The sequence below is a fragment of the Podarcis erhardii genome (genome assembly GCF_964252035.2).
Source record: "Podarcis erhardii genome assembly, chromosome: 2".
In the NCBI taxonomy this organism is placed as follows: Eukaryota; Metazoa; Chordata; class Lepidosauria; order Squamata; family Lacertidae; genus Podarcis; species Podarcis erhardii.
The window spans coordinates 8128724-8154267 of NC_138498.1; the positions used below are offsets into that span (position 1 = coordinate 8128724).

General features: G+C 44.8%; 1 protein-coding gene and 1 long non-coding RNA gene across 5 annotated transcripts in view; one reads left to right on the forward strand and one right to left on the reverse strand.

Annotated features, from left to right (window-relative positions):
* The window catches only part of LOC309332473, a 192459-nt gene extending 184038 nt beyond the window's left edge, over positions 1–8421 (reverse strand). Inside the window, exon 1 of the long non-coding RNA XR_014152090.1 lies at positions 8318–8421. This is a non-coding gene — a long non-coding RNA (uncharacterized lncRNA). The remainder of the gene's footprint in view (positions 1–8317) is intronic.
* The window catches only part of SLC11A2 (solute carrier family 11 member 2), a 67116-nt gene continuing 45722 nt past the window's right edge, over positions 4151–25544 (forward strand). Inside the window, exons 1-3 of one of the 4 annotated variants that reach the window (XM_081844608.1) lie at positions 9922–9960; positions 11079–11240; positions 20302–20385. In XM_081844608.1, coding sequence (XP_081700734.1) covers positions 20352–20385 — 34 coding nt within the window. In that variant the 5' untranslated portion in view covers positions 9922–9960; positions 11079–11240; positions 20302–20351. Of the gene's footprint in view, positions 4260–9882; positions 9961–10945; positions 11241–20301; positions 20386–25544 lie in introns of those variants that run through there. The other 3 variants (XM_081844605.1, XM_081844606.1, XM_081844607.1) reach the window with 3 other exon arrangements.

Below are 25544 nucleotides of genomic sequence, written 5' to 3' on the forward strand. Positions count from 1 at the left end.
GGAAAAACGGGGGAAAAACTGGTTTTTCGGGGTGGGGGTTCCAGGCTTTCCCATATATAGTTTCTACCCCGTCCATCTGTCTGGGTTGCCCCAGCTACTCTGAGCAGCTTCCAGCATATACTGTATATACAGTGGTACCTCGGGTTAAGTGCTTAATTCGTTCCGAGACCCCTCCAACTCTCTACTCTCCTCCTTGTCCCTCCCCACCTTCTCCCTGACCTCTGTGGCACTCCTGACAGCAGTGTTTCCAGCATAAGGGAAGTAAATACAAAGCATGAGAGAGAGGAAGGAAAAGCAAGGGGTGGGGGAAGCACATAATATTTTATGCAGAGAAGAAAAGGATGGAAATATAGAAGGTGCTTGAAAGGTAGTGGCCTTCTCGGTAGTGGCTCCCGCCCTGTGGAACGCCCTCCCGTCAAATGTCAAAGGAACTATCTGACATTTAGAAGACATCTGAAGGCAGCCCTGTTTAGGGATGTTTTTTAATGACTGATGTTTTAATGTATTTTTAATCTCCTGTTGGAAGCCGCCCAGAGTGGCTGGGGAAACCCAGCCAGATGGGCAGGGTAGAAATAATAAATTATTATTATTATTATTATTATTATTATTATTACTACTACTACTACTTCTCCTACTACTACAGGGGTAAGGGCTAGAAATGTGAATCTGATGTGGAAGAGATTATGGAAACAGTGGAAGGGATTTGTTTAAACGGCCTTAGGATGCATATCTTTAGCATGAAATAAACTAAGTCTAACCCTCCTTTTTAACAAGCCTCAGAAGCTGTTATGTACTGAAGTTCTCACCCTGGGCCAGCGGGGGATACTGTAGATAGTTATGCAAATGAAGGATCGAAAAGTGACGTTCAGTGATTGGATAGTTTTAGAAAATGGCAACAGTTATATTGTTCTGGAGCTCTATATAAGCAGGCTGACTGAGCTCCTCAGTTTAGTTCTGTTCCAGCTTACAAAATAAAGAGCTGCTTTGGAGAAATCGCTGTGTCGTCCGCTATGTCAACCCACAACTTAACAGAAGCAGATCCAAGAATAACGACTGATAACTTCTCAGTACACCCGCCAGATACGTTTTCTTACATAGTTTGCAAAAAGAATAAAAATTAATGTGTTCTGTAAAGTATCCCCAATAGCCTGCTGTCCTTTTATCTCTGGGTGACCAAATGAAATGAGAGCTTAGTGACTGCAGAGTGCTGGACCTGGAGTGTGGACCACACCTGAGTTCAAGTCCCTGCTCATCCATCAGTTTCACTGAGTGTCTTGCAGCTTTGCCTGCCTCAGAAAGTTGTGAGAATGAAAGAGAATTGCCCCACCTCTTCTACCCTGAGGCCCTTGGACGAAGCGCAGGATACAAAGGTGGTTCCGAGTGATAATAATTTATGCAAAGAACGCAGTATATTTGGTGTTGACCTTTAGTCCCGCCATCGCAAGCGTAGAGACTGTCACGTCCTCAGAAGGGTGTATAGTGCTCCCCTCTGCTGATCTGGCAGAAACAGCTACTGAGTTAAGGAAAGTCTGAAGGAAATTCTTATTTGCCTGCTTGCCTTAAAAGTCCCCTTTTCCTTGAGTAACTTCTGTTTTCTTTTGGCTCCTACGTTTTATTTTTTGAGGGCTATCGTTTACTCGGATCAACAAGGTTAGTTAAAAGGGGGGAAAGCAGAAACCACCCTCACACAGACTGCTTTAAAATAACCCAGCCTGTGGGTGAAATATTCATGACTGAGGGCCAAAGCTGAAAAAGGAAGATTACTACGTCAATCTTTTTTATTAAAAAAATATGATACCAATGTTCACTAATTTGGTGAAGTGGTCCAAACCATCTCCTAAATCCTGTGTAGCAATGGACTCAAGTGGGCTAGGAGAGATTTTTTTAAAAAATCGCATCCAGCAACCAATGTACCTCTTGGGTTTCAGATAGTACATGGGTAGACGACTCTAAAATGGCTGGGACACAAATTTTCACGGCTTCCTGCAGCCAATCAGAAGCTGCGCTTTGGAAGTCGAACATTTTTTAAGTCGAACGGACTACTGGAACGGGTTCTGTTCGACTTCCAAGGTACGACTGTACTCAGAATGGGATTACACAGGTACATGTCTTGACTCATATGTCATCTCCCCACAGGGACACAATGTAATAATAATAATAATAATAATAATAATAATAATAATAATAATAATAATAATTTATTTATACCCCGCCCATCACAACATTGATGGCAGAAAGTGAGGAGGAATTAAAGAGCCTTTTAATGAGCTGAAAGAGGAGAGCTCAAAATATGGTCTGAAGCTCAACATAAAGAAAATGAAGATCATGGCCACTGGGCCCATCACCTCCTGGCAAATAGAAGGGGAAGAAATGGAGGCAGTGAGAGATTTTACTTTCTTGGGCTCCATGATCACTGCAGATGGTGACAGCAGTCACGAAATTAAAAGACGCCTGCTTCTTGGGAGAAAAGCAATGAGAAACCTAGACAGCATCTTAAAAAGCAGAGACATCACATTGCCAACAAAGGCCCGTATACTTAAAGCTATGGTTTTCCCAGTAGTGATGTATGGAAGTGAGAGCTGGACCATAAAGAAGGCTGATCGCTGAAGAATTGATGCTTTTGAATTATGGTGCTGGAGGAGACTCTTGAGAGTCCCATGGACTGCAAGAAGATCAAACGTATCCATTCTGAAGGAAATCAGCCCTGAGTGCTCACTGGAAGGACAGGTCCTGAAGCTGAGGCTCCAATACTTTGGCCACCTCATGAGAAGAGAAGACTCCCTGGAAAAGACCCTGATGTTGGGAAAGATTGAGGGCACAAGGAGAAGGGGACGACAGAGGATGAGATGGTTGGACGGTGTTCTCGAGGCTACCAGCATGGGTTTTACCAGGCTACGGGAAGCAGTGGGAGACAGGAGTGCCTGGCGTGCTCTGGTCCATGGGGTCACGAAGACTTGGACACAACTAAACGACTAAACAACAACACCCCGCCCATCTGACTGGGTCTCCCCAGACACTCTGGGCGGCTTCCAACCAAATATCAAAAACAATACAGCGTCAGACACTAAAAACTTCCCTAAACAGGGCCGCCTTCAGGTGTCTTTTAAAAGTAAAATAGTTGTTAATTGCCTTGACATCTGCTGGGAGGGTGTTCCACAGGACAGGCGCCACTACTGAGAAGGCCCTCTGCCTGGTTCCCTGTAACCTCACTTCTTGCAGCGAGGGAACCGCCAGAAGGCCCTCGGTGCTGGATCTCTGATCCGGGCTGGATGATGGGGGTGGAGACGCTCCTTCAGGTATACAGGACCGAGGCCATTTAGGGCTTTAAAGGTCAGCACCAACACTTTGAATTGTGCTCGGAAACATATTGGGAGTCTTATCATGGCATAAGGCACTTGTTAACTGGTCCAGCTAGGGTCCTTTAAAGATGGCCGTGCACTCATATTCCCCTCTGCCCCCGAGTCAATGATACGTCTGCTCTTGTGGGTGTGTGGAGGTCTCTGAGGTCTTGTGTGTTCAGCTCTTTCTTATCAGAAGAAAACCCACATAGAAGCCAGAAAGGCTACCGAAAGTCTTCAGGACAACTGGCTGATAAATTCAGTCTTGATGGAGCATTTGAATCAGTGGATCAGTGATAGACTTTGTATTGTATTGATTTATCTAATGAGACTTATCAGGGCTGCACTTATCATAGGTGGAAAATGTGCAGTTGTGCCAAGTTCTGTTCCCAAATGACAAAAAGAAACCCCTCCCAAAACAAACTCTTCCAGATTTCATTATATTTTATGCACAAATCATTGGAATGCTTCCTTCATTTTCACCAAATGGCTTTTTAAACTCTTTCCCCCATATCAGTAACATTTGCCCAATATAAGCCCGCTGTGACCAAGTCCAGAATGATCAATTGTACCAGCGAACAGAACTAGGATCAAAGTTTATTGTGCCCAATTAATTCTCCATTAATTATTGGTGTGTCAGTTATATTATTGTTTTCAGAGCACTCTGCCCCACTATACATAATTGGGTGTATGTCTTTAAAAAAAAAAGCAACCACATAATTGGTTTTGCCAGGCTATTTAAAACAACCCTGTCCATTACTAGCCTGGGAAAGGCAAAGTCTGGTTGAAGAATTCTTATCAGCTGCAGACACTTATATAGGTGTGGGGTTTTTCCTTGTTGAGGAATCTGCAGTGTGAGAAGCTAACACCATCAACATAAAATGACTAAAAAACACCTCTCACAGCCCAACTGTGAGATGGGTAAGTATTAGCATTGCTTATTATTTAGGCTGCAAGTGGAGATGAGGTTTCTGTTCTGCTGGGTAGTTTAGGTTTTCCCTGTAGCATTCACATACCCTCCAACATTTCTCAAAATAAAATAGGGACATCCTATTCTATTCTTATTCTATTTATACCCCACCCATCTGACTGGGTTGCCCCAGCCACTCTGGGGAGCTTCCGACATATATAAAAACATTAAAAACATTAAAAAAAAACTTCCCTATACAGAGGTATTCTAAAGGTTGTATAGTTATGTATCTCCTTGGCTCAGAGGGCTGGATAATTCCATACCCTCCAACATTTCCCCTAAGAAAATAAGGAAAAAACGGGACATTCCGGGGTCAAATCAGAAACCGGGACAGCTTCTGTAAATCCGGGACTGTCCCTGGAAAATAGGGACACTTGGAGGGTCTGCATTCAGATGGGTGCAATCCTGTGTCTACTTTCCCCATCAAGGTCAATGGGACTTACTACTTAGTAGACATGCATAGGGCTTGTGCTGTGACTCAGATAAGGCTTTGATGGTCCCCTTTCCTGCATTCTCTGGAAATGTGATTTGGATTGCATTTGCTGGTCTGATTTGTGGGTGATGCAGTCTCCTTGTGGAGGGACTGGAAGTGATGGGCTTTTGGTTGTACAAGGTAACCAAAGGTAAAGGGGAGGAGGAGGTGCCCACAGAAGCCAATTGTAGCAGATGCTTTTGCATCCTTCCATGGTCAGCTACACAGCCTGAACCCCCCCCCCCCCTTTTATACCCATAGCTCTTAAAGGTATAGGTACCTGAATCTGAAATAACACAACTTATTTTCTTCTCCCTCTTTCTTGTATTGTTCAGGTTGCTCCCCGGCTTTGAACAAATATTATTTTATTTGTACAGGCATTTAAGATGTCCCCCTCCCTCCATTTTTTCTTGTATGTGATTAATTGAAAAACTGCATTTACAAATCTGTTGCTGATTTTATTTAAAACAGCCCTATCCTTCTTTGTATCTTACCCACCCCTGCCAGAAGGTCCTCCTGGCTGCCTTATTCAAAGAATCTGCGATCCTGGACAGACAAGATAATAGCAGTCTACAAATATTTATCTAAAGTATTTCTTAACTGCCCTTCATTAAAAGAATCCTGTGAGTTTGCAGAAAGAAAAGCAGATAGATGACTTGCAGTGAGCAACTGTAACATGCATTTTGGCAGCAATGTGTCTTGGTGATCTGGTTCCTAGCTAAGGCATCGGCTGCTGGGACATCCTTGAAAGAAAAAGTGGCCATAAAACATTTGTATAAGCACTAAGCAAGGGCTGAAATGGCCCAATGGCTCTGGCAAGTCTTAATTTCCTCCCTTTAATCTTAGCCCCCGTACATTCATGTGACTTTTAATGTCTAAGGTCAAGGGTTGCTTTTGTTATAAGAAAGAAACTGCTCCCTGTCCCTTATGGGGTACCCAAGAGTCCGTATAGAGTCCTTATGTAGGTTCCCTGTCAGTAGGAGAAAATAACAGAGGCCAACCAGAAAATATTGAGAAGCAAAGCAGCTAATAAGCCTGATCTTTATTAGCTGTTGCAACAGGGTGCTCACAACCACACGCAGGAGGCAGGAGGGACCCCGAACATTGGTGCACAAGCCCTTAGACATTTGGAATTGCCCACCCTTGAGCCCAAGACCCCCCCCCCCATACATCATACATACATCAGAGAAGGGGCAGTCTACAACAGAATCCTGTCTGACACGAAACCTGTTGATGGGTTTACCTGGCTGTTAATGGGTTTACCTGGGCAGCCTGGCTAGTCTTCTATGATGATAAATACTTAATTCCTGCGTCCAGGTCACAGGCTCGCCCTATTCATATCTTATATGTGCCCTTAAGGCAAGATTTGTGAGCAAAGAGGCAATGGGGAGGTTTTTCCCATTTCCTCCCTCCTTCTAGAGAAACATTTGAGGTCAATTTGGGAGAGACAAAATGGTTTCAGGACTTTTTCCTGTACTGTTTCAGACATGGGGTTTATATATTTATGGGTGTGTTTGCTTGGTACATTTATTTTATATCTTAGACCTTATAGTTATCATAATGCTTTAAAACCCTCTTCACCCCTGTTTTGGTTTCTACAAAATGCTGCAAAAGACAGAATATCCAGTTAAAAGGACCATGGTAAGTAGCAAAGACCTCTGGGACACGGCAGAACTGCTGGCAGTTAAGAGGAGACAATGCTGGATTAGATAGACAAATATGATTTGGTTTAAAGCAATTAGAGCTGTTTCTCTTAGCTTTTTTCTTCTTCTAAGGACTCCAGAAATGTATGCATTGGTGGCTTAAAAGGCAACAAGGCTGTTTTCTCCCAACTGTGTTTCAAGCTTAATCTGCATATTTCTGTACACACCTGATGTACATTGCCTAATTTGTTTCCCTCCACCTCCCCAACTCCTGTTCAATGAAGACGTCGTCTGTGCAAGCATGCACTGTCTTCTGCACACGCCCAACAGCTGCCTCAAATTTACACATCTCAGTTTAGCTGTTATATGAATGTGGCTTATGTTTTCCTTTTGGATGGAAGAGGAGTTGAGAGAAAAAATAGCACCAAACGGCACTATTTCTCAAGGAAGTGCTCTCTGCATCGTTTGTGTGGCTTCAAACACCAGCGGTGGGAGCGCATGGGAGCCGGAGTAAATGGCAATGTAAATCAACAACAGCAAATACCTTGTATGTAGATCTTGATATGCTGATGAGCCACCAAGTTTATAGATCAAATATTGATTGCTGGTGCTGGAAAGAAGCTAGCCCTGCGGTCCTGGGCATGTGGACCACAATTCAACATGAGCTAAGTAGTAATTTCTATTGCGTTCAATGCAACTTACACTCCAACAAGTGAGTGTCAGATTGCAATTTTTCAGAGCAATTGTGTCCTCTCTTTAGGGCTGGCCCAAGGAATAATAAAATCATAGAGATTTTATTTAGAAGACATCTGATTTTATTTAGAAGACATCTGAAGGCAGCCCTGTTTAGGGAAGCTTTTAATGTTTAATAAGTTATTGTATTTTAATATTCTGTTGGAAGCCACCTAGAGTGGCTGGGGAAACCCAGCCAGATGCGCAGGATATATTATTATTATTATTATTATTATTATTATTATTATTATTATTATTATTATTATATTATTATTATTATTATTATTATTATCATCATCATCATCATCTAGTCCAACCCCCTGCAATGCAGGAATCTCAGCTCAAGCATCCATGACGGATGGCCATCCAACCTCTGCTTTAAAACTTCCAAAGAAGGAGAGTCCACAACCTCTAGAGGGAGATCGTTCCACTGTCAAGCAGCTGTCAAAAAGTTTTTCTTGATGTTTAGTTGGACTCTTCTTTCTTGTAACTTGAAGCCACTGGTTAGGGTCCTAGTCTCCAGAGCAGAAGAAAACAAGCTTGTTCCCTCTTCTGTGTAACAGCCCTTGAGATATTTGAAGATGGCTATCACATCTCCTCTCTGTCTCTTCCTTTCTAGGCTAAACATACTCAGCTCCTTCAAGGGCTCCTCATAAGGCTTAGTTTCCAGACCCTTGATCATCTTGGTTGCCCTCCTCTGCACACGTTCCAGCTTGTCAACATCCTTCTGAAATTGTGGTGCCCAGCACTGGACACAGTATTCCAGGTGTGGTACTATTCCTTCCCTTGATCTGGACACTATACTTCTGTTGATGCAGCCTGGAATAGCATTAGCTTTTTTAGCTGCTGCGTCACATGGCTGACTCATGTTCAGCTTGTGGTCCACCAAGACCCTGAGATCCTTTTCGCATGCTCAGCGTTGGAGGGGGGAAGGTAGAAAATTGCAAAGACAGTCAGAAGAAAAGGCAGAAAAGCCTTCTGAGTCTCTTTGATCAGTGCCCATCAATCTGGGAGTATGGTAATAAGTAGCAGCTGCTGCAACACCTGCATGCATGCTGCACATGGAGAGTCAAAGCAGCCAACGTCTATGCACAAGATTGTTTTTTGTTGTTTAGTCGTGTCCGACTCTTCATGACCCCCTGAACCAGAGCACGCCAGGCACTCCTGTTTTCCACTGCCTCCCGCAGTTTGGTCAAACTCATGTTAGTTGCTTTGAGAACACTGTCCAACCATCTCGTCCTCTGTCGTCCCCTTCTCCTTGTGCCCTCCATCTTTCCCAACATCAGAGTCTTTTTCAGGGAGTCTTCTCTTCTCATGAGGTGGCCAAAGTTATTGGAGCCTCAGCTTCATGATCTGTCCTTCCAGTGAGCACTCAGGGCTGATTTCCATAAGAATGGATACGTTTGATCATCTTGCAGTCCATGGGACTCTCAAGAGTCTCCTCCAGCACCATAATTCAAAAGCATCAATTCTTTGGTGATCAGCCTTCTTTATGGTCCAGCTCTCACTTCCATACATCACTACTGGGAAAACCATAGCTTTAACTATACGGACCTTTGTTGGCAAGGTGATGTCTCTGCTTTTTAAGATGCTGTCTAGGTTTGTCATTGCTTTTCTCCTAAGAAGCAGGCGTCTTTTAATTTCATGACTGCTGTCACCATTTGTAGTGATGAGGTATATATGCATATGTATATGTATATTTAAATGTGTGTGTGTGTGTGTGTGTGTGTATACGTGTGTGTGTATATATATATATATATATATACACACACACACACATATATCTATGTGTGTGTATATATATATAAAGTGTGTACACACACACACACACACACACAAAAGTGGTATTCGACTAAGTTTTACGGCAGTGTAAAAGGTTCAGCAGCTTGGCAAGTCACTCCATGTATTGCTTTTTAAGTATTTATGCGACGTGCTGGAAGTTGATTTTTTTTGTTACCTGTGGCAGCAGTGGTTGCCCACAGCAGCCTGGTGAAACACAGAGAAAGATGTTGCCCAGGAGTACAGCAAACTAAAATGGACACGTGGTCCTGGCATCCCACAGAAAAGCTGCAAAGCTACAGGTTCCACTGGTCGCACTGACTGTAAAACACACTCCACTCAGCCTTCTTGATGGTCCAGCTCTCACTTCCATACATCACTACTGGGAAAACCATAGCTTTAACTATACAGACCTTTGTAGGCTTTAGGTAAAGGTAAAGGGACCCCTGACCATTAGGTCCAGTCGTGACCGACTCTGAGGTCATCTCACTTCATTGGCCAAGGGAGCCGGCATACTGCTTCTGGGTCATGTGGCCAGCATGACTAAGCCGCTTCTGGTGAACCAGAGCAGCGCACGGAAATGCCATTTACCTTCCCGCTGGAGTGGTACCTATTTATCTACTTGCACTTGACATGCTTTCCAACTGCTAGGTTGGCAGGAGCAGGGACCGAGGAGCTCACCCCGTTGTGGGGATTCGAACCGCCGACCTTCTGATCAGCAAGTCCTAGACTCTGTGGCTTAACCCACAGCGCTTTACGCTCATCTGAATAACTCTCTTGTGTTAAGGCTCCTGTGTGAATCCCCCAGTCCAGCTCTAATCTAAAGAGTGCAAGCGGACTACTCTACATTTTCCTAGCTCCGCGCCCCGCGCTGCGCCGGGAGGCGCCTTCTCCCTCCGGTCCCGCCTCTCGGCCACACGGCGAGCCAATGAGGGCAGCGGGGCCCGGCGGAGGGCGGGGCCAAGCCTCTTGATGGAGCTGAGCCATGGAGCTAGGAGGCTGGAGGCGTCTGTGCTGCCGGCGAAGGTAAGGGTTGGGGGCGGCCAAGTTGGGGCGCGGGGCGCCCTGGCATGCATGCACTTGCTGAAAGGGGGGGGGCTCACTTCAGCAGCGGGGGGGGGGGGGAAGGTGGGCGCCGTTGCCCGCCGAGGTTTGCACACGTGTCACCTTCTGCTGCGTCTTGCTATCCCAGGGGTCAAGCCGGTCGTGTGAATGAGACAAAAGAGGGGAAGGGAAAATAAGATTACTTAGCCTCATTGCCAAGCCCAAAGTTTGGAGGAGGCGCTGCTTTTATTATGGGAAAAAAAGAAAAGAAGCTCAGTTGAGGTTTTATTTCTTTATTTCTCCCACTCCCTGGGTGGTTTTCTAAAATGAATGCAAGGATTATCAGGCGAGCCACCAAACTTGCTTTAGAAGAAGACCCGGGACACTGGCCTTGTCTGAACGTGGTTTTCAAAGGAAGTTCAGTTCTTGCCGAGTCTCCCACTTTGCATTCAACTTTCTCGTGTCTTTTGAAATGCTTCACCCGCAGGAGCTGGCGTGCATTTCGGGGAAGCGCTTGCTTGCTTGCTTGCTGCCGGCCTCCATTTGCTTCTGAAATCATTTGCACAACTCCCCTCGCCCTTGCTCTTGGATGAAACCCGGCGTGTTTTTTTCCTGGTGGTTTTGCTCTGAAAATAGGAGCTTTCCTGCTATCCAAACATCCTCAGGCGCCTGGTTTGGGGGGTGGAAGGTTGCTGATACGATTGCAAGGTTGCGCTTTCACGTGGGTCGTTATCTCAGGTGAGATCAGTGGAGGAAGGGAAAGCAAAAGAGAAGGGGAGCATCTCTTTCCAAACCAAACAGAGTTGCAAGTCAGCGTGACCGGAGGGCATGTTCCTTTCCAGTTCCAAGTGGCCTGATCCTTTCCACCCCTTCCTCTCCTTCCCCCAGCAGAGATGGTTTTCTTGAATAATGCACCAAGCCTTGCCTGGGAATCCATCCCAGGTTTTTATTCTGGTCTGGGAAGGCAGAAGAGGGCACTCTGGGAAAAGCAAAGAGATAGGGATGACTCTTGTTTAGCATGTGACACTTGCAACCCAGTCTAAAGCATGTTTCCTTGGACTTTACAAGGCCAGGTGTTTTCAGTGGGGTTTTGTTTCCAGGTAAGTGCATTTAGAATGGAAGCCTAAACCCTGTCTGCTGTTTCAACACTTTAAGCAACAAGGCTGTGCCTTATTTCTAGGCCTCCAGGTGTAGGACTCTTACCCCACGTCTGAAATACAGGAGCAGTGTACTTCTGAATGCCACGTGCCAGGGAGAAACAGGCAAGAGTCATAATTTTTGTAGGTTGCCTGCGATTTCCCCAGGGGTGTTCTGTTGGACACAGAATATTGGGCTAGATCAGGATTTCTCCGGCTTGGGGCTCCAGCTGTTTTTGGACTACAATTCCCATCATCCCTGACCACTGGTGCTGCTAGCTAGGGGTGATGGGAATTGTAGTCCAACAACATCTGCAGACCCAAGTTTGGGAAACCCTGAGTAGCTAGATTAACCTTTGGTCTGACCTAGGAGGGAGCCTGTGTGTTGTGGAGCACAAATATGCCCATTTCAGTGTTTTCTTTTCCATCTGGGCCTTGTTATGTTGCATTCTGTGTGAAGGATATATATATATATATATATATATATATATATATATATTGGTTTTGGTGTCCTCGGGTGTCTTCCCGTGTAAAAGTTGGGGTGTCTAGGCGACGTTTCGACGAGGTCTCACTCGTCATCTGGAAGGTTTCCTCCCCGTAGAGGTAAGATATTTGCTTTCGTAGATTTTCACGGGTACAGGAATGCAGGTTTTGGTGTCCTCGGGTGTCTTCCCGTGTAAAAGTTGGGGTGTCTAGGCGACGTTTCGACGAGGTCTCACTCGTCATCTGGAAGGTTTCCTCCCCGTAGAGGTAAGATATTTGCTTTCGTAGATTTTCACGGGTACAGGAATGCAGGTTTTGGTGTCCTCGGGTGTCTTCCCGTGTAAAAGTTGGGGTGTCTAGGCGACGTTTCGACGAGGTCTCACTCGTCATCTGGAAGGTTTCCTCCCCGTAGAGGTAAGATATTTGCTTTCGTAGATTTTCACGGGTACAGGAATGCAGGTTTTGGTGTCCTCGGGTGTCTTCCCGTGTAAAAGTTGGGGTGTCTAGGCGACGTTTCGACGTTTCGACGTTTCGACGTTACAGCTGTACCCGTGAAAATCTACGAAAGCAAATATCTTACCTCTACGGGGAGGAAACCTTCCAGATGACGAGTGAGACCTCGTCGAAACGTCGCCTAGACACCCCAACTTTTACACGGGAAGACACCCGAGGACACCAAAACCTGCATTCCTGTACCCGTGAAAATCTACGAAAGCAAATATCTTACCTCTACGGGGAGGAAACCTTCCAGATGACGAGTGAGACCTCGTCGAAACGTCGCCTAGACACCCCAACTTTTACACGGGAAGACACCCGAGGACACCAAAACCTGCATTCCTGTACCCGTGAAAATCTACGAAAGCAAATATCTTACCTCTACGGGGAGGAAACCTTCCAGATGACGAGTGAGACCTCGTCGAAACGTCGCCTAGACACCCCAACTTTTACACGGGAAGACACCCGAGGACACCAAAACCTGCATTCCTGTACCCGTGAAAATCTACGAAAGCAAATATATATATATATATATATATATATATATATAAAGTAATGCTTCATGAATAGGAACTAAAAACTAATCCCAGTGCATGTACTGTATTTCTCTTCTCCAGTTATCATCTTGCAAAATGTTTGTGTGAGAAGGTTACTCAAATTTTCTAGCAAATACAGTGGTACCTCGGGTTACAGATGCTTCAGGTTACAGACTCTGCTAACCCAGAAATAGTACTTTGGGTTAAGAACTTTGCTTCAGGATGAGAACAGAAATCGTGTTCTGGCAGCACGGCAGCAGCAGGAGGCCCCATTAGCTAAAGTGGTGCTTCAGGTTAAGAACAGTTTCAGGTTAAGAATGGACCTCCAGAACGAATTAAGTTCTCAACCCGAGGTACCACTGTAACTTGAATGCCATCCTTACAGCAAGGATTGCATTATTGCATTGCCAATACAAAACAGAGAATTGTTTTTAAATAGTTACCACAGAGTCTCCCAAATTTGGGTCTCCACCTGTTTTTGGACTACAACTCCCATCATCCCTGACCACTGGTCCTGGTAGCTAGAGATGATAGGAGTTGTAGTCCAAAAACAGCTAGAAACCCAAGTTTGGGAAACACTGAGTTATTACAACGAAGACACAGGCCAGCCAGTATTGTTGACACAAGTCATTAATATTGACACAGGGTCAGTCATTTATTTTTAAAGCAAGGGGATTTGGTTGTTTCTGGCAATATAGTATAAATGAGTTGGCCAGACATACGTTGTCCTGAGGAATAATCATGCACAGTCTAAAACTGGGTGAGTGAACAGGATGTGATTCAACGACAGCACCACTGCTGAGTTTTGTTCTTAAACTCAAACTTGCGGGTGAAGACTGGTAGATGTCAGGCTTCATGATGCACTGTGTGTCTTGTGATACAAACAGTGAAAAACAACTTTTCACAAAAGCTTGCTCAGATAAAGGCCCTCTAGTTTAACAGCATTCATTTGTTTTCAGGGCTGCTAACCACGTGTGGTTACTCCTCTTAAATACCTATTGGTCCCATGCAAGGAAGAGTCCAAATTAGCAGGAACTAAAAACAGTCTGTTGCATTTAGGTAAAGGTAAAGGGAACCCTGACCATTAGATCCAGTCGTAACCAACTCTGGGGTTGCGGCGCTCATCTCGCTTTATTGGCCAAGGGAGCCGGCATTTACCTTCTCGATAGAGCAGTTCCTATTTATCTACTTGCACTTTGACGTGCTTTCAAACTGATAGATTGGCAGGAGCAGGGACCAAGCAATGGGAGCTCACCCTGTCACGGGGATTCGAACCGCCAACCTTCTGATCGGCAAGCCCTAGGCTCTGTGGTTTAACCCACAGCGCCACCCGTGTCCCCTTCTGTTTCATTTACTTCGAGGCAAATAATTGGAAGGATGGAGTAGTAAGGTTCAGATTTCAGGTCTGCATTAATCACCAAACTGTTGCACCTTACACATATGTATTCTCTCATATTCGTTTAATAATGCTTAAGGTTGAAAGCCTGACCCAACTTACCTGGGAGTAAGCCCCGTTAAATTCAATGCAAAGTCCTTCTGAGTAGAAATAGTTAGGCTTGCACTGTTACTTGAGCTGCGAAACTATATTTCTTCTCTCTTGCTGGGGGAAGCTGGAGTCAGTCCTAATTCCAAATCAGTTGCACTTTTGGATCAAGAAGTGGGGAGAAGCGGTTGAATTCAGATGGTGTGTTGCAGGAAACTGATGCTTGTTCAAACTGGCATAAGTGCCAGTGATTCTAACAGATACGGTTTTCCTTTATCTCTTCTCATCAGACTGTTTCCGTGGTTTGGCTTGAGAATAGTCTGCCCTTTTTCCTGGAAACTTGGGGAGGTGTACATTCTGATACACAGAGATACAGATACACACACATACTTAACAGTTAATGCCAAAGTAGGTTTCCCAGTGGTTCACAAAACCAGTTACATAAACAATACAAAACCAGTTACATAAACATTTAAAGTATAAGCAGCCATCATTAAAGTACACAATAAAAAACCCCCATTAAAATAGCACAGCAATTAAAACAGGTGACTTGAGTGGAGAGATCAAGGGAGCAGCTGGATAAGCAGGCTAGCCCCTTCTGTGCTCACAGAAGTCGTCACAGAGGTTGACCAAAGCCATTGCACTTTAGGTATTGTATATTGCATGTGTGTGTAGGTCACATAGCACCATTCTCTTTAAAAAGCCATCTCTTGAAAGGGACTTGCCTCCGAACCCTGTCTGCAAGCACAAACTGCTTGCAAATGTATGCCAGAGTGATAGCGGTCACACCTTGCCTGCCCCAGACCTGGTGCCACATAAAATTTACGGGGACATCTGTGTGTGTCTTGGCAAAAATGCCCTTGTGGGTCACAGTAGGACCTCTTCTAGGCATCCGTGGGTCAGAGTCTCATTGCACCAGCTGCTTTTTGCTTTCCTGTTGTCATCATTGACTGGAATGAGTGTTTGTGCATAACGTATAATTAGCTTCTGGGGAAGAATGGCTTAGCCATGAAACTTCCTGGGTGGTCTTGGAGAAGTAGGCGGTTTGATCAGGTACCTGCAGTCTTGTCATCTGAGCCAGCCAAGGATATTCTGTTGTCTGAGGCAAAGGAAGATGACCTCTGCCGCCACCCAGTTTGATGTATAAAAGCCGGCCAGTTGAAATATCAGTCGTTGAACATCTCCTGTTACTAGGTCCAAGGGAACCAGTAAGGGCTTTGAAATGGTTTAATGCTTCCTCCAGGGAAACTATAAAAGCATTTAGCAACCACCTCTCTCTCTGTGCTGTCAGGAAGCCCATTTTCTCCCTTGCTGCCCCGTACAAGGCCAGTTGCTGAAATAAGGCAAGGATTGGGCATTCAGTTGAATCCATGTGTGTCCTGTGTTTTGCGGTTCTTTTAAACAAGGTGAGCCTGAAGCGTATGTGAGATAGAGAAATCAACTTGAAATCAAGTTGCTGGAGAGAGCTGATCTTGCACTCAGCTGCTCCCCCCTATATGCATGCTTGTTCTTCATTTTCAATTGTAGTGCGTACGTGAAATGGGCATCAGGAAGGGTGCCATAGCTCTGTAGCAGCTCCCATGCCTTGCCTGCCCTTCAAGGATCTCCCATTAAAAGAATTTTGCTAGCGGGGCTGCTAAAGACCTCGTTGGAGAGCCACTGCCTGTCATCTGAGAGTGCTAGGCTAGTTTGCCTCCATCTAAGGTGACTTCACTTGCTGTGTGCATGTCCAAGTTGGTGACACTCCATGCAGCTGTGCATCCTTTGCACGCACGCAAAAGCAACCTCTCGGACGTGTCCCTTTGCACACGTTGCTGCCGAAAGTCAGGTGTAGCAGATTTAAAGGGTAGTAAACTTCAAGACACCTTTACTGCCCATAATTTTCTGCTTCTAGACTTGAACCCACCTTTATAGGAGGATTATAGAAGAGCAGAGAGGCACTTGTGCCAGGAAAATGTGTGATATGGCACATCGCAGAGAGGGTACTGCTTGTGCATGTGCCTTGCTAGGGCACAAGCCTGCAGTACTGAGTATTCTGTACAGTTCTTGTCCCACCTATTGAAAAAATGTTGTAGAGATGGAAAAGGTGCAGGAAAGTACATCCAAATTTAGAGGGCTGGAGCAACGACTCTATGAGGGACGGTTACAAAACTTGGGACTTTTTTTTTTTTTCAAATGGAAGAATCCAGACATTCCAACTGTTAAAGATTGGCAAATAAAATTATTCGAATATGTGGAACTAGCAAAAATGACGCAAAAAATTAGATACCAAAATGGTACAAAGTTTATTAGTGACTGGAATAAATTTATAACATACATTGAAGTAAATTATAGAAGTTTAAATACCACAGCAGGTTTGACATAAATCTTACGGTGTGTAAAATATTAACAATGAAACTTCAAAAAATAAGAAGCTTTATTAAGAAGCCCGAAATCGGGAGGGAAGGAAGTCAATAGGTACATAGAGGAGGGATATAAAAAAGATGATGAAAGATTGTAATGGAAATTTATGTTACCTTTTTGTTGTTTATTGATGTTTTGGTATTATTGATTTGTTTACTTTTGGTTACTTAAACGAAAATTAATAAAAAGTTTTTTTTTTAAAAAAACTTGGAACTTTTTAGCTAAGAAAAATAGGTGGTGTGGTAGAGATGTCTCTGTCCCATAACTTGGGGTTGTGCAGTGGAATTAATTGGCCTTAAGTTCAGGATACGCGAAAGGAAGTCACTCTTACACACAACATGCAGTTAATTTATGGAATCCACTGTCGTGAGATGTGGAAATGTCTTCCGACTTCCAGGGCTTAAATGGGAGGATTGGCTCATTCATGGAGGAGAAGTCCATCGGTCATTATTAGCCATAAAACAGAAGCGCCACTTCCAGTAGGGTTGCTTCTGCATTCTGAAATGGAGGTGTGATTTGAAATTTCTGGGCATCTCTTGTTCCCTGTAGCTAGGGGAATCCGTTTACCGCAAGCCGAAAGCTTCAGCTGTGCCTCTGGGGAAAATGCTTTGAGTAGTAGAGCGTGCTGTTTAATCAAGCCGAAGACCTTGATTGAATGAGGGCACATTTCTTTCCTGACTTGTTGGAATGCCCTGGCCCTAGCCTCCAGAGGACGTGCTTTCCTCAGTCTATCTGCCCTTCTGAAAGAGAGCATCCTGCTTTTGCATCCTTATTATTCATTGGGAAGATTCTTTGGAAGAAATGTGGGAACCACAAGTCTAGTCTTCCTCAACCCGGTGCCCTTTGGACTTCAGTTACCACCAGCACCAGTCATTTGGAGGAGGTTAAAGGTAAAGGGACCCCTGACCATTAGGTCCAGTCGTGGCCGACTCTGGGGTTGCAGCGCTCATCTCACTTTATTGGCCGAGGGAGCTGGTGTGCAGCTTCCAGGTCATGTGGCCAGCATGACTAAGCTGCTTCTGGCGAACCAGAGCAGCACACGGAAACGCCGTTTACCTTCCCACCAGAGTGGTACCTATTTATCTACTTGCACTTTGTGCTTTTGAACTGCTAGGTGGGCAGGAGCTGGGACCGAGCAACAGGAGCTCACCCCGTCACAGGGATTCGAACCGACAACCTTCTGATCGGCAAGTCCTAGGCTCTGTGGCTTAACCCAGAGCGCCACCCGTGTAATTCAGAATGGGACAATTTTGGCAGGATGCTTCCGCCACACTCTTGGAAGCATATCCATGCAATGGCTTCAGCTAAATAAATATTATCTGTATTGTATCGTGGTGGTGAACTTGGTTGTAAAATATTTTAATTGAAATGGAAAACTCCACAAGGAGACTAGGATCCTATTTGCCTTTGCTCTCAAGCTGCTTGCTAATCCATATTTCTGTATAACAAGTTTTTTCATGTATTTTTCCTTGAAGTGAAAGCAATGCTAAAATTGACCTAGTTCTGACTCCTGCCACCCACATCTGCTTCTCTGCAATTAGTGCTCCTGATTCATATTTTAAAAAATGGGCAGCCATTTAAGTATTCAAAATGATATTTGCTTTGGTTAGTTTCCCCTTCGACTTGCTTAGAGCTTCCTAGGACTGGCTGACAAATTAAGTCCTTTGTATTCCTTTCTTTTATGGCTGCCTTTCCCAGCCTTTTATCTCTTGTATTCCTTGTCCTTCCCTCTACTTGTTCCCGTTGTTGAGCATAACCTTTGGAGGTCTTTAAGCAGAGGCTTGACAACCATATGTCAGGAGTGCTCTGATGGTGTTTCCTGCTTGGCAGGGGGTTGGACTCGATGGCCCTTGTGGTCTCTTCCAACTCTATGATTCTATGATTCTATGATATACAGTGGTACCTTGGGTTATAGACGCTTCAGGTTACAAACGCTTCAGGTTACAGACTCCGCTAACCCAGAAATAGTACCTCGGGTTAAGAACTTTGCTTCAGGATTAGAACAGAATTCACGCGGCGGCAGCGGGAGGCCCCATTAGCTAAAGTGGTACTTCAGGTTAAGAACAGTTTCAGGTTAAGAACGGACCTCCAGAACGAATTAAGTTCTTAACCCGAGGTATCACTGTATTAAAAAACTTTACGCATTTAGTCTGACCACTGAGATTTGAGCTTTCCTAGGGCAGAACTTCAAGGTTGTGGGAAGCGGTGTGGAATATTTGTATGTTAAGAAGCAGTTTTGAAAAATGTCGCAGTGATAGGACCAGCCGATAGAACCTGAAGCTGGAATGCGGAGCCTGTGTCCTCCAGATGTTGGTGGACTCCAACTCCTATCATCCTCAGCCAGCATAGCCTGTAGTCAGGGATGTTGGGCAATGCATTCTGGCAACATCTGGAGGGCCAAAGATTTCTAATCCCTGAAGGAGACAACTAGCATGTAAAAGGGATGATCTGGACTCCTCATTAAACCCTCCTTATCTCAAGTCTGCACCCTTGTTAGACTGAGAGTAGAAAATGCCATATCAAAGTTCTGGCTCAAGCGACCTCCTTTGTAAGAGGCATGAGAGAGTTCAGTGTTTATTAGGAAAGAAAGAGCTTGTTTGTTCTGGGGAAAGATTACAAGAACAAACTATTTCAGACACATCTTGGGAGAGCTGTCTCTGCTATATAGACTGAACTGCAATTGGACTTTGGTATCACTGAAAGCTGTCTATTCCTGCAAGGTGGGAACAAGGGGAAATGTGGAACGGCAGACAGAAACTCTGGAACTTTGTATGTTCACCTTAAGGCTTGTTGTTTTCTTGCATTTATATCTCACCTTTTTCTCCAAGGAGCTTAAGGTGACATACATGGTTCTCCGTCTGCTCATTTAATCCCAAAGAACAACCCTGTGAGGTAGGATAGGCTGAAAGGCAGTGACTGGCCCGAGGTCACCCAGCAAGCTCCATGGCCAAGTGAAGATTCGAACACAGGTCTTCCAGGTCCTCGTCTGACACTCTAACCATTTCACCACACTGGCAAAGAGACACTCTTCTGCCCGTTTTGGCAGAACCAAACTTGCCTACCCCAAGGAAAAAGGCTAACTACAGTAGGCCCTCTGGTTACGAATTTAATTCATTTTGGGGGTCCATGTTCACCCCGAAAAATCCATAACCAGAGGTGTCGCTTCTGCGCAAGCACACGGCACAATAGAGCCCTTCTGTGCACATGTGCAGAGCCCTTCTGTGCAGGCGCGAGCAGTGAAACCTGGAAGAATATGCTTCTGGGTTTTCCACTTTTGCAACCTGAAGGTTACCCTATTTTTCGCTCCATAGGGCGCACCTAGTTTTTAGGGGGGGGGAAATAAAGAATTTTTAAAAAATCTCCCCCCCCCCCAGCCCCAAAGAGCAAAGATCCATCCCGCTGGCTGTCTTGGCTTCCTCTTTAGCCACGCGCAACCTCTCCAGCCGGGAGAGGCTGCGCGCGGCTTTGGCAGAAACCAAGAATGTAGCACCATTGTCTTTTTTAAACCTTCTTGACCATCTCGTCAATGCACCCACATCCTCCACTGTAAATGCTGTGCTCAGAAGGACATGAACTGTGGCTGTGTGGTTCCGTGTGTGCTCCACTTCTCCACCATCTTTCCTTCCATCATCACAGATCTATCTATGTGTTCTGTTACATTTGCATCTCCAGCCCCATCTTCCCTGGAAGAGGTGAAAAGAACAGACTGTTTCAGAGTCTCATTAAACTTTGGGCGCCCCATGCAGCCATGCCCTAATAATTTTTATTTCTTTGTGCTCTCTCCTAGTGAATGTGACCTCTTCTAAAGAGCCTGGCTCTACAGAGAAAGCTCCCACCATGACACCGGGGAAGGAGCGGGAAGCATTATATGGTAAATTTGCTATTTCATTCGTTGTTGTTGTAAGGAACTTGATGAAACTTTTCAGACCCAACGGACAGAAAATCTAAAAAAAAAAAAAAATCCTGTCTTTAATTGAATGTCTACTGTTTTCTCTGTCTTAGGTACCAGTGTGAGATGTTAATTTGGGACAGTGTTTGGGTTTTAAAGAAATCATCATTATTAAATTTCTATACAGTGGTACCTCGGGTTAAGTACTTAATTCGTTCCGGAGGTCCAGTCTTAACCTGAAACTGTTAAATTTCTATACTGTCCTTCATCTGAGGATCACAGGGCAGTTTACAATATAAAAACACAAAAAGACATACCTTAGTAATAAAAAATTCACACACACAAACACCCCGGCAGTTTAAAAGGCCGCAGATTGTTAAATTAGCCAAAGGCCTGGGAGAGGAGGAATATTTTTGCCTAGTGACTAAAGATATGCAATGAAGGGGCCAGGCGAGCCTCCCTGTGGAGAGCCTCTCACAAGCTGGGAGCTACCGCAGAAAAAGCCCGTTCTCATGTTGCCACCCTCTGGACCTTTCGTGGAGGAGGCGCACGAAGAAGGGCCTCAGGTGATGATCGCAGGCTCCGGTTCGGATCATATGGTTTCCTTGAAAGGAAGGTCTGTGAAGACTGTGATGTCTTTAAGGTATTTTATTTACACATATATACAACCTGTGCATATAGGATGGAGAGGCTCACAGGAAATCTTCCTCCTTCATTAGGTTTCCAGCACAGAGCAAACGGGTTTCTGTCTTTGCCTCTTCTAGCGTTCAGCTTTTCAACCCACCCACCAACTCTGGCTTTTGTTGTTCTACCTACCAGCCAAGCGGTGGTGAAGGCAAATGCCCACCTATTTGCTTCTATAGCAACTTGTTCGGATTTGTAAATTGCGTACTTAACTAGTCAGCCAAAGCTAGACAAAGGAACTGGTTTGGCAAGCTTGCTCTCATTTCTTTATTAAAATTGTTATGTACCGCTGCATCATAAAAATATATCACAGTGGTGATAGTCATTCTCTTATACGTTCCTCTCCACACATGCAGAAACAGATGTTTTTGAAAGGGGCACGATGTGTGGGGCTGAGTCTTCCCTCCGAACCTCAAAAAACGCAATAGTGGATAACCAACCCTGATCTGGAAGGTCCCATTCTCTTTGCCCCCATCCCTGCTTTTAGGACTGGATAAGAAATGGGAGCAAGCCCCTGCGACTGCATATCATTTGTCCAAGCGAACTGTAAGCAAACTCTGTGGAACTGGGAGATACATTCTAGGAAATCCTTTAACTGCTGGCTTGTTCAATCCACCCAGCAGTGTTGCACAAGATAATTTTTACGGGCTCTATATTCACGTTATCACCACCTCCCAGCCATTGTAATGGAGGCTTTTTAGTTTGTCTTGAATTACTCCTATGGGCTTGTTCAGCTAGCAAACACTGCTATATAAGTCTGTGTTCTCAAGGCCTTTTAAGGGGTTGGTTCTGTCTGAATTTCAGTGGTGGGGAAGGTCAAACCAGATGGACCTCTGAGATGACTTTTATCTTTTGTAAATGTAAACCCTCCGTGCAGCTAACAGCTTTGGCTTTAATGGGCTCCAGTTCCCTGTAATCATGAAACCCAAAAAATACCTTCCCAAACCCTCTGTTGCCTCCAGGCCCTCTGAAAGAGAAATACCGTATTTTTTGTCCCATAGGACGCACCTAGTTTTTTTTTGGGGGGGGAAATAAAGGAAAAAAATTTCCCCTTTATTTTCCCACCAAAACCAGGTCGAGGAACAGCAGGATGGCGGCGCTGCGCCTCCCCGCTGTCCCCCGAGCTTGTGGGGCTGGCCGATGTCTGCCTGGCGCGAGGGGCGCTCTGCTTCAGGGTGTCCCACGCGCTGGGCGGCAGGCTGCTATCTGCAGCCTAGGGAGCCCTGCGGGAACTCCCACGGGCTCCCCAGGCTTGTGGATAGCTTCCTGAAGCCTGGAGAGCGAGAGGGGTCGGTGCGCACCGACCCCTCTCGCTCTCCAAGCTTCAGCAAAAGCCTGTATTCGCCCCATAGGACGCACACAGATTTCCCCTTCATTTTTGGAGGGGGAAAAGTGCGTCCTATAGGGCGAAAAATACGGTAATTCCACTGAGCCCCTTTCACCAGATGAGGACGTAGCTTAGCACTCTTTGCCTGCTTCCTGAGTTGCTTCAGTCTTGAGATCTTTTTCACAAATCTACATCACTTTCATAGGAACATAAGACAGTGCATTTTTCCAAGCCAGACCACTTGTCTGTATATTATTATTAATAATTTCCAATTTATGACTCTCCCTTCACCCTAAGGTCCCAGGACAGGTTGCAGCAATTAAAATGCAATGTTAAAAACAATGTGCAGTCAAAAAAAAAACCTGGGTGGGGGATATCCTAAAAATACACGTCTCAGGTGTCAAAAGCCAGGATAAAGAAGTGTGTCATCAGCATGAAGATTGAATGGATTGAAACTGGGACATTCGGCTCGCAAAGTGAGCATTGTACTTCTGAGCTATGGCCACTGCCCTTTCTCTTTGGAAGTTATTTATAGATTGCCCTTTAATGCTTTTCTTAATTCTACCAGTCTTGGTGGATTTGCCAAGTTGAAAGCATATGTGTTTGTTAGCCTGCTTATTATTATGTTTTTTTATTATTCATTTTATTTCTATACCAATTTATATTTTTAAGAAAAACCTCAAAAGCGGTTTACAGCATATTAAAACATCAATAAAACAATCCAAAACCAAACATTTCTGAAGAAAGTCAAATATAAAATATACAGTCAAAGCAACATAGTTAACAGGAAACTAAAATATTATCTTAAAGATTTCAAAATAAAACATTACAAAGGAGGTCAACTACAAAATACATATTCAACACAAACAAAGTTAACAAAAAAAAACCCCTTAAACATTTCAAAAGAAAACATTACCAAGTAAAGTCAAATATAAAATGCACGTATAAAACATATAAAACTTTGCATACATCGGTTTAGAGAGGTGGCTGTTTAGCCTAAACTTGCATTGCTTTCTTCCTGAGGTGAAAAATGTAATAAATATTTCAATTTTTAAAAAGGGCTGCATCTTATCAGATGCCTATTGGCACAGGAAGGGAATGGAAACTTCACTTTTCAATGCAAAGGCCAACACTGGTGTAACTGTTCTGCATGCGACTCCTGACTTGCAGAGAGAATTCTGTAAAAGAAAGTTAATGTTTACTGGTATTGGCTTGATTTTGGTCACCACATCCAGCGTCTTCCTTTCCTGCTTTCCTGTCAGGCAGAAATGAGTCATGCGTGAATCGTGGATTGTGGGCCCCCTCTACTGCTGCAGTCCTCTGTTTACATGCAGCGACCCCACAACTTGAGCTTGTTTTACTCACACCATCGCAACCTTACGCCATTCTCTGCTCTGGGACGCTGTCAGAGCCCTCTCATTGCCATCCCAAAGCCAGTTAACAGAGCAGCGTCCCAGAGCCCTCGTGCCACCTTCCCAGGCATCCCAGAGGCTAGTAAGTAAGGCATCTCCTCGCTTAAAGGCACCTCTAGGAAGGTGACGGAGGACCCTGGGAAACTCTCAGGGCCCCCTACAACCTTCCCAGGCCCCAGTAAGCAGCCTTCCACCTCGCAGAGGGTAGTTCCGGGGGTCTCTGCCTTTGCACAATTTTGCCTTTGTGCTCAGACACCTTAGAACCGAACCCTCGCGTAAATGGCGGGTCCGCTATACATGGAAGCGAGCCCCGTGTGATGGAATAGGGCTTACTGTTGAGTAAATGTGCAAAGGTAAAGGTAAAGGGATCCCTGACCACTAGGTCCAGTCGTGACCGACTCTGGGGTTGCGGTGCTCATCTCGCTTTATTGGCCAAGGGAGCCGGCATACAGCTTCCGGGTCATGTGGCCAGCATGACTAAGCCACTTCTGGCGAACCAGAGCAGCGCACGGAAACGCCGTTTACCTTCCCGCCGGAGCGGTACCTATTTATCTACTTGCACTTTGATGTGCTTTCGAACTGCTAGGTTGGCAGGAGCAGGGACCGAGCAACGGGAGCTCACGCCGTCGCAGGGATTCGAACCACCGACCTTCTGATCGGCAAGTCCTAGGCTCTGTGGTTTGACCCACAGCGCCACCCATGTACATTCTACTGTAAAGGTAGAATTTGCCAGTAATGGGGGAATTCCACCAACTATCCACGAATTATTTTCTTTTGGGGCTGGGCATGCAGTTTTTCTAAAAGAAAATACTCGTGTCCATCTGAGCTGAAACTGATTCAGTTAACCCATTACTTTTAGCCTCTGGTTGGATAACTGAATTTTCTAAGACCTGATTTTCTGATGGGATTTAAGGAATGTAACGTAACTGTTTATACGTGATATGGGTTCCCGTTCCCTGATGTAGAGGAAATTGAGTAGCTCATGAACAAGCCTCTCTTTCTCTGTCTTCTTAAAACCATAATATAAACGATGACCAAATGCCAGTTACAGTTCTGAATGCGCCAGTTAAAATGTTGCTCAGTGGTATGCATAGGTAAGGACGATTCTTGGCCAATATTCTTGAAATAATGACTCGCTGGTTTTGTGCTGTTAAATATGTTGATTTTAATAGATGTGGTCACAGCTATAAAAATCAACATATTTTAAATGTGTGTAATTCAATTGCACTTCACTACTGAATAGCAAATTGGTGTCTTGTTCAGCAGTTTTATCATTCTGCGGAAGCAGGCTTTTAAACAATATTTCCTCAGGAGAGAAGAGCCAAGAAAACACAAGGTGACTTTCCTCCACGGAGTGGTTTTTCAGAACTCTTGAAATGCTCAGCTTCTAAGGAACAATCCTTGATTTTTGCACGCAGTCTTTAGGCTTTTTCAGACCTGAAGAAGGAAATCAAATCTCCCCAGGTCTTCGACGTTTCACAGGAAAGGTGCGCCCACAACTCTCTGAAACAACCAACGGAAAATATCTCTATATGCTTTTCATGTTCCTTGCTTAGGTGTGGTATTAGGAAATTCCTGCACTAATGTCTAATTTTTCTTCTCTTTAAACTGCCTAGTCTTGAAAATGTCCAAACTAGCAATGGAACATTAGCTGAGTAATGATTAGATCAGCTGAATCACTGCTTGAATTTCAAAGGACCAGAGAGGGATAATCTGTT